This window comes from Mya arenaria, chromosome 9, assembly GCF_026914265.1.
Source record: "Mya arenaria isolate MELC-2E11 chromosome 9, ASM2691426v1".
Lineage (NCBI taxonomy): Eukaryota > Metazoa > Mollusca > Bivalvia > Myida > Myidae > Mya > Mya arenaria.
This window is the reverse complement of record NC_069130.1, coordinates 54,808,364-54,818,738: the sequence shown is the minus strand read 5'-3', so window position 1 is coordinate 54,818,738 and position 10,375 is coordinate 54,808,364. Positions and strand designations below refer to the sequence as shown.

The 10,375-nt window shown below is 33.3% G+C and overlaps 1 protein-coding gene across 1 annotated transcript; it reads left to right on the top strand.

The window, feature by feature from the left end:
• The first annotated feature begins 1,155 nt into the window (after positions 1-1,155).
• Positions 1,156-10,097, top strand: LOC128246192 (serine protease 42-like). The gene is made up of 6 exons (XM_052964381.1): positions 1,156-1,202; positions 2,698-2,791; positions 3,462-3,570; positions 4,548-4,619; positions 6,941-7,089; positions 9,936-10,097. Exons 1-6 carry the CDS (start codon positions 1,156-1,158, stop codon positions 10,095-10,097), a joined length of 633 nt encoding a protein of 210 aa, XP_052820341.1.
• Positions 10,098-10,375: the final 278 nt, after the last annotated feature.

Sequence of the window (10,375 nt, the reverse complement as noted above, 5' to 3'; positions counted from 1 at the left end):
TTTTCAAGTACGATGTACTGATCTATTTTTGTGAGAACGAATATCTACAAAAACCAGCACCATTTGGCACTTTGTTATGCTTGCTTATTATTCCAGAAGTAGAATATATTATGTTAATGTTTTCTTATTTGAATGTCGTCACATAAATATCTGAAACTTGTATTGTATAGTCGACAATACTATTCGATTGCTGAGTTCACATCTATTTAAATTATATTTCAAGACTTAAGGTTCGACTGCCTAATGACAGCGGCACTTCTAACTGTCAATCATTAATACTTCGTACATGTGCAGAGGGAACAGGAACTATGGAAAATAGACGATTGTATCAAATCATGTAGACAGGCAAAGTACTCTCTACGAAAAGAATGTTTTTATCAGATCTGCTCTACATGACATGAACCTAAATGGTGTTAATCTTCGATTCACATTTGCCAACAGATATGTTCTCACAATAATTATCTCTTTCACTGTTCAAATTCAATAGCCCAAGGGTTGTAAAAATGCACTTTTTAATTACGAAATAAAGTGTGGCAAATCTAAGGGAGTGTTAAAACAAAAATGACAAAAACTGTAACCCTTCAGCAAATGTTGTTATTTGCTCAAACATCGTCTTTGAAGACCACAACTTTCATAAGCGTTAATAACGCGATTGTAAATTAACTACGGCTTTGGTGTTACATGATGGGTCACATTATGTTATCAATGTAACCTTTACAGGTCAACATATCCTGCAACTTTGTCGAAGTCAGAGTTGCCTTGTGGACTAGCAGGTGGTTTTCTGATTTTTTCTCTACTTTATCGGCGTGGGTTCGAACCCCAGTCAAAACCAAAACACTTTTTTATAGCTGTATTTTTTTCTGCGATTTCGGTATCATATATTTAAATTATGATAAAATAAGTGTTTTCAGACGCATAAACGGGAAAACTTATTTTTAGTAAAAAAACATGAGCGAGTCACTGTAAAAGCATAATGCCCATTTCGGGGAAAAGGACAAATGTGTTATCCTTGCTGACGCGGAGGCCAGCGATACAGCCTAATTGCATACTATTTAATTTATCATTTTAGTTTTAGGTTGCGATGCGGAAATCAGAGAAAGACCCAAAGCGCCATTTCCGACTGTGTTGAACTCACGCGACAACAGAGATGGAATGATGACCAACATTGTTGGTGGAGGAAACGCTGACGTGGATGAGTACCCGTACGTAGTTCTATTTTTCCTTCAAATTAGAAAATATTGCAAAGGTCTGCAAAACCGTTCGAAAAAAAACGGTATTTTTGTCGTCGAATTTTTAAGAAACACAGTAAGAGTCATTATCTACGTGTTGTTTTTGCTTTTCTTGCAATCTGCATATCTTATATAACCACGATTTGATATGTTTGAATTTCTTACACGCAGGTTCTACGTGTCCTTTCTAGAAGATGGTTACTTTTTCTGTGGAGGAAGCATTTTGGACAACATGACTGTTTTGACTGCTGCGCATTGCTTTCCAGAAGGACTTAAGTATAAGGCCTCATTATTTTGATATAAAGCATCCATAACGCAAGTAATACTGTTGCCAATATTGCATATGTTGATATGATAATACTGATATCATTATTTTACGACTCAATATTTTCATGTTCTTTTCATCAATAATTTCAATTACGAATTGATACTAATCTAATTTAAAAGACGTTAACATGTTCGACTTCTATTCTAAGTAAAGTCAGTGCCATCTGTTTTTCAAAAATCACCGCCCCTTATATACCGTATCACATTCATTTAATACAATAAATAGATACAAAAATTATTTTGTCTCATAAAAATTAATACATTCATATCAAGAAAATGAACACTATTACCTACATATTACCTTTCTTTATGTATTATTTTTTGACGAAGATGTTATTCATAATGTGCGTGGTGTATTAAATAAAATGGCTTTGGTAAACAATTGCATGCAAGACATTTAAAAACGTGCAATCAAAATCGATTAAATAAGACTTTACAATGACCACTTTAAAAGTTCCAACAAAAAGTAATAAACGCACCCAAACCCAAAGATTTTTTTTCTTTGGCAACCAATCAGAAACGGCCATTATATTCAACACTTGTATTTTCAAACAAAGAAAAGCTATATAGATTTGACTGTGTAGTTCTAATAATTCAATGATGACGTTGATATAAAATACCTGTTTTCACCCAATCACTTATGTAAAGACATTGAATAATTTAATTCAAATCAACTAGTATTTGCTGCTATAGATAACCAAACCTTTAAACCATTCAGTAACTATAACAAAAGTTAACTATGTTTTAATATCCAAACATGATTGCTACTATATTCAACATATCATTTTTATATACTACTTAGGTAATGGCTACTTTTTATCGTCAGAAATGGTTACTATATTTAACCCTGTATTTCATTATCCAAACAATAACAGCTTTTTTTGTTAACCGTGTAAATATTACCAAAAAATGGCAACACTATTTAACGTGATTTCAACCAACCATCGGTGATTCTAAATATTACCACATATTTAAAAACAACTTATACTTTATATATCACTGTATTTTATTTTAACAGCAAAGACTAATACATTTTGCCGACCAGTTTCATTAAACCAGAAAATACTTCTATATCAAACCCCACAAAATCATTTATTTAGTATTTTCTATTTTATTCACCTGTTTATTTTCAACCCACTAGTAATGGTTACGAGCACAAGGTTGTGGCGGGTGACTACAATTCCAACATTTATGAAGGAACGGAGCAAGAACGAGATCTCAGAGCACTTGCCATTGTAAGTCTAGATATCTGCCATAATGCTTTAGCTTCATATATTGAATATTACCAATATTTAGTACTTTATAATACAATAATAATGCCGAACGTGTATGTAAAACCATTCATAGGCATTAAACGAATACATGTAGTGATATTAGTTCCAATATTATTATATTTTTTGTTTTATGAAAAGATAATCATTAGATTTTGATATTCGAGTTAACAGCCATGTGAACGTCTTGCATACAAATTTGCTTAAATCATTTTCTTATCACGTCAAAGATCATATTTCTAAAGTATATTCGTGAACAACTTTATCTTAAAATACTTTTGTCAAAGATCATATTTCTAAAGTTTGTTCGTGAACAACTTCATTTGAAAATAATTTTTTTTTCTATTTTTTGGCATTGTTTATTTATATCTTTAGCCTTTTTCAGCTTCAGCGTCATGTATTTTATAAGCTCATGAGCATTTTATTCCATTTTTGTTGCATTTTTTTTATACAAAAAGTGTGTTACATTTCTTAAAAATCAGCTTATAAAATAGGAAATGCGCTACTTATAAAAACACAAGCTTCCCGAGAATTTTCTCAGACTAATACTCTTAACTGGATACAAAAAGTTGAAGCGTCGGTGTTTAAAGCTTTAAAGCTATTGTTCATGTTCTAACTCACGGTCCACTTGTAGCATCCAGATTACAAACCGTCAAAGTTTGTGACAGCAGATATTGCAGTCCTTAAATTGGCCACTCCTTTTGACTTCGATACCCACGTTGGACGTCCAGTTGTGATACCGAGTAAGAATTTAAGTTATCTCCATTTAGCAATAATATTTTTCACTTTTACACGCGTAAGTACCCAATCATCAGACATCATGAGGACGGCTCACTAAGCTTAAATATCATCCGCCCCCCCCCCCTCAATTAGAAATAAATATACATCTATTTATTATACAGGTGTTGACAAGCATCCTTTTTATAAATACTACAATAAAGTGTTGATAAATATTACATTTGTACCTTGAAAATTCAACCTTTCATTTGGCACCAGCTTTATGTTTCTCACTCTTATAATGTAACACATGACTTTATGTGTTAGCTATATAATTGTATTGCTATTACAAATGTAGTCATGACAATATTTATAATGGCTTTAAGCATTCATATACCGGTTTTGCCAATAAACTTTGATGTTTGAGTCATTCTATTATTATTTTTTTTTTTTCTATTTTGAACTTTTTTGTTATCATTTTAAAACAGTGTCCATTATAATGATGTACATATCTATCTTAGATATTTCATAATGATATTCATTGTGCCATAATGATGCAAACGTTTCTTTTAAGAGCTTGTTTCTTAGTTTTTATTACTGCTACTGGTAATTCACAGACGTTGTAATCTTTCGTTTTGAATATGTTTTAAACATAGTTTACCAATTATTTTCAGTTTAATCAGAATTTGAAAAAAACGATACTTTGCTGTTGTCTCTTACATGTGTTCAAATTATTGTATTGTATAAGTGTACCTATATTATTCTTATGCTAGGGGTTTAGCAAACCACAAAACAAAATATGTATTTGTGACTTCCATTAATCAGCCCTAAATTGTCTGAGAGACGGTATAAACCTTGTTTGAATTTAACGACCGAGACACGTGTTGTTTTAGTGTGTACTGATGTATCTAGCTATATCCTTTTACAACTGCATTCTGTACAATTAGTGATCAGATATACCATTAAGTGCATTTTATGTTAATTCATGTTTCTTTTCGTTCAGATAAGAAAACTGAAAGACGTGCGAAAAAGAAGAGGGACTGTTGGGTGGTCGGTGGAGGACTCAGTGGTCAAAGTGAGTGATGTACATGTTAGAAATAAGCAGATACATCTATGAAACCTAATATAATCCATAAACACAAAACTACATTAAAATCATCATTTACCTAAGAAACATGTTTGTAGACAACAAAAATAAATTGCAGTTATGACAATAAACCCGGGACATTCATGATCTTACGGTCAATTTTAATTGCATGCTTTACACCTTATACGTCAATTACTTGGTTATCTGATACCGTTAACTCTCTTTTGAAGCCATATGCTAAACGGGTTTTGTGTTTCAAAATGACTGGTTAATATAGATTTTTTGAAGTGAATTTTCCGCCTTAGTTTTTCATGTAACTATTATTATGACGTCATACGATATAACTGTTTCGGGTTTATCAATAGACCTGTTATTATAATTATATTGTGCTTAAAAATTGGTCTTCGTCCAATCATCGACGGTTTATTTTTTAGATCACGTAATATTACTCAATATTACGTTTCATAGATGTGACACTTCTTTGTATATATAGAGTCGATCGGTTCGTATATCACTGTATGTTAATTAAAAATATTGTCTTATCACATCAGCGGTCCATATCATATAATTACTTTTGTGGACCTCGCGAAATATATAATATGAACCGCTGACGTCATATCATGTAGACCATTGACGTCATAAAACTGGTGCATTTGCGATTTCATCAGAGCAAAGACATGTCGCAAGAACAAATTGTTTTCTTAGTTCAATAAAGCACATCAAAGCGCTTTCAAAATATTGATCAGTTCTATAGCATGTTCAGTGTTATATAGGAAATGCTATGCACCACATTGTGGCATATGTCATAATAAGGTCCAGCCAGTCAGCCACCGAAGGTGAATGCCTCAGTCCATTAACACTTGAGATGGCTGACTTGCTGGTCCTGCTAATGTTCAATGACCCTCAGTGTTGTTTAGTATTTCATATGCGTGATCATATTCTAATAGGGATGCAAACGAATATTCGAATATTCGAATATTCGATCAAACGTTTGGTATTCGAATGTCAAAATCGGTATTCGAATATTCGGAAAAAGAGTAATGATACTAATTCTCAATAAAGAAAGTTTGTTTGTCTTGTTTTTACAACGACTGGCCCCTAATGCCAGAGGTGTGAATGTGATGACAATACACTAAACACGTGTCATTTGTCATTAAGGGACATATCGTCGGGTACTGTAAAAAGTCCCCTTACTTTTACAATAACTGACTAGGAATTGGCTTTAACGTTTAAACACCAATGTTTTGTCCTGGCTGCAAATTAAGCTGGGCAACATAGCTCAAATCGCCGTGATGATATGAATGCCATGTGCTACAGTAATGTTGTTACATATATGTGCTTTAAATTGTATTCCATGTTTCGATACAACGTTCGCGCTTTAAAATGTAAATGTATAGTATAGCGTTTTATGATATATTTCCTCCATTGTTGAACACTGGATGAGTCAAATCCAGATATGTTTTCGTTTTATTTTTTTACTAGTTCCCGAGTTGGTTTGGGTTTTCCATAGTTACATTTAGTCAATTTAAAGATCAATCTCAGAACGAGGCTGCTTGTCCTATGGAAAGACCCTCTGTTGGCGCAAAACGCTATTTGACTAGGACTCTGGGACAGCTAATTTCACATTGTTTACACATATAAAGGCAGCGGAATTGAAATTATTTGATTGTGTTGTTTGTCTGTTTATAATGTATTCTTTTTTCTTCCTGAAAATTGCGAATTTCAAAGGCATATTTGGAGAAAATCGGGGTCCGCCGTTACGACAAATACGGTCAAATTGCCCCGGCTATTACTTAAGCGAATAATAATAGTAGTTTACTACATCTTCCAAAATATTGATTTCGGTAAACGAATATTCGAATATTCGATCGAAAGAATTACCGAATATTCGAATATCAATTTTGCCATTCGTTTGCATCCCTATATTCTAATATGATAATCATATTTCTAATGACCTCAGAGGATCGTTTTAAAGCATAGTATGCTTTTGATTACAATACATGGAGCTCCATACTGACAATATGTATTTATGAACACAAAAATAACCTATCGTCAAAGCTGATTTCAGTTAAGCAGTAAAATGACACCATCTCTGTGGTCTAAAAGTCAGGGATATGGACCGACAATCCAGCGATCCGGGCACATTTTCCCTTTACGTCATCAAATGTCTCTCTCCGATTTTCTATTTATAAACATTTCAACATAAAAATGCCATCATGTTATTCTGACTTCTGCTTTTGCAGAATTCACAGTAATAACTATGAAGTAGAAATATTCAATTATCTGGCATAAAATTCCACTTTTTATAGGACCGGACGCATACCGTCCACGCTTGCAAGAATTGAAAGCCGTTCCAAAAGCTGACTCTGCATGTAAGAAAACTGCGAACAATAAGTTCAGTGAAACATGGTCTGCAACGTTCATATGCACCATTCACAGTGGAAAGTCAATATGCGGAGTAAGTATGTGTCGTTTAACAGTTGTATACATTACCATGACAGGGCGTTATTCTGACAGCGTTTAGCATGTCCATTTAGTTGTAGTGTATTTTATCGGATGCATTTCACTCATCGAACCAGACATGATTCAAGACATCAAAAAAGCGTCTGTTTGTTTTCCTATTATAGTACGAGTCATTTGATAATTTCCATGTGTGAAATCGTAGATTGTGTTTAAACCCACCAAACGGCATTTCATTTGTTCACAACATTCTCCAGAATGTCCATTTCGGAAATTATGTCATAGAGCAAAACACAAATCAGAAGTGGAATACTTTTCTGAATATGTATGCCAATAAATAGGAAGTTTATATTGGTGAAAAATTGATTATAGATTAGTCTGTAAAAGGATGCATTCTACTCATGATATCAAGCTGATACATATTTTAAATACGACGGTTGCATGATACGGATTTTTCAAAACGACACGCTGTTTGCCCGCTGTTGAATATTGTAAAGGAATTGATAGGCATATGATAAATAACATTATCTAAAACATGAATCATATTCTAGCCTAGACAAACACACTGACAAGGTTTATTTTAATTGTGTCTTTGGATAGTCGTTTTTAGTTGCATATGCATTATAATAGTTATTCAGAACCGCACTTCAGGAGGTTGCTTAGCTCCGAAATATCATTCAGTACTTAATTTACATATGGTCATCAACGAGAATATTAAATGTATATTTTAAAAAAGTAACATTTCTCTTAGTGGTTAGCTTTCATAGCAAGAACGAATCTCAACTATTTCTCAAATCTAAACCGATAAAAGTTCCGCCGAAGACACTAGTGGCTGTTCTCGTCCCGTTTTCAAAAGAACTCCGGCATAATACAACCGACCTGTTGCATTTATACAGAGAAAAATTCCGGCATAAATCACCCGAATAACTAGTCTTTATCGGAAACGGTACCACGAGTTGTCCGTTCTGCCCCGCAACACATTGGAAAAGATTGGCTGTACGCAGCAGTATAATTTAGCACTTTCTAACGGCACCGAAGTAAACATCCCATTGTTAATAGAGTGGTCTAAACGAGGTGCAACCTGTCTGTAAAGACTAGTAAAGGTATATACAATTGCGTGAAAACAACCACGCTAACAACGTCAAAGAAGAACATTGTGCAAGAATTAAACATAAACCCTTTTTATCTTCAGCGGCGGTTTTCTGATGATTTGTTAGAAAGGATTTGAATATGGACGGTGATTTATACACAATCACGTATAAGTATTAAGTCCTCGTCCAAAATTGAGTAGTAATCCTCGTCCTTCGGGAATATCAAATACTTTTTCAAGGATTCTTAAATATAGAATACCGCTTAAGCCGGTGCATTGAATTGTTTACTGTGTTACGTCTTTCTTCATTGTCAGTCAACAGTTTCAATCTTACTGACACAAGCCCGAAATTCTCAAAACATTTAAATTCTTTTGTTACAGGAATAAGCTAAGCTCATCATTCGTTATAGAAACATTTGCGTACTATATACTTCCCTACGACCTTTAAGACAAATAGAAATCATCCTGAATTTGTATCATTATAAACGAATTCCGTTAATCAATATCTCATTTAAGTTTGTATTTTGTCTAATACACATGCAATACACGTAAAGTGTAAGAAGATTCGAGACAATTGGACAACCTTTTCTTCTTTTATTTTCTTCCGAAAGATCAGTTCCCCAGAGTTTTTTTGTTTTTTTTTTGAGATGTATTATGCTTCCTAAACGCTATTAAGCTAGATACGTTTTGAGTTTAAACTTATTTGTTTTACAACGATTTGGAAACACATTGTTTCAACATTTTATCAATCACTTACTTTACGATATTACGCGAGAGTATACTATTGTGTTGTTGGGAAAACCGAAGTACCTGCAGCAGATCCACTTGTCCGGTGATTCAATTACTTTAAGAAGATATGCTGATGTAAGCATTAATAAAAAATGGCAGTGTTTGATACGTTAAAATAGTCCTGTACTTAAAATATAAACGAACAACAGTTGAAAACAAAGTTACTATTGAATATGCAAGGGAACCGTCGACTGCCAAATATTAATAATGTTTGCTCTTACCTTTGCTCCATTTCTGACATGGACGTGAGGTGAAAGACTGTGTACATTTATTAACCAGTAAGAGTAAATAAGACATTCAAATTTCTCAAAGAATTTTCGATTGGAGTTTGATTGGAAACTGATGTTATTAAGATGTATCAACAGAAGAGAGCATCAGTAATATTAAGGAACACAATTTGATATGAACGGCATTTCTAAGTTTTAATTAGATGTTGAAAATATTTTGATATGTATGTTAACATAGCTTTGGGTGTGGTAATTATTTTAATGGTGCAAAACGAATATCATTAACAAAACGAAAAGGCTCTTTTTCTGATGTGAACATTATGTTAACAGTAAAGCATAAGGCTATGAGACTCTTAATTCAAGACTCGATATGTTTTTGTACTATTATACATACAGGAAGTACAAATTTAACATATGCTCAGATTTACATATACACAAGAACGGCATAGGGTAAAACAAATGGAAATAGTTATAACAAAAGACGCATTATTCTTTAAAAAAATGGTCAGTTATAAAATATATAAACCATTTACGTAGAGCACCGAAGATGAACGATACTAGCTGAAAGCTGCGTTGTACCTCACCATTGTTTATTTAGTCCATATAATGTCGCTCTGAAATGCTAACTAGTATTGTATTTGCATGTATTTTTACTAGAGTTAACTCTGAATAAAGGTAAAAGTATAACACGATTTACTATTTATTTCACCTGTATTGATATACGTTGTCTAATTTCAGGGTGACTCTGGTGGTCCGTTGGTGTGTTTCCTAAATGACCAGCCGGTACAGATGGGTGTGGTATCATGGAGCGGTAGAAATTGTGCTAAATTTGGCTTTGGGGCGTACGTCAGGCCGCGATCCTACACTAATTGGATAATGAACAAAATTGCAACCCTTTAGAAGCATACGAACCAGCTATGAAAAATGTTTCCCTAAAATGAGACGAAGACAAATTCTATGAACCAATGCTATAACAAATATAACACGTATCTAATGAATGTGGCTTATACGTATGCTATGTACCCTTCATTAAAAGCAGAAGCAATGTATTGAAAAGTTATGTTGTATTTCCTTAAGTGTGTTACTGTCCTTCAAACTTCGTAACAGAAAAAAATTCACAAAGTAATATTACGATCATCGATACGTATTCGTCAATGCTATTTTAAACAAATATTGGA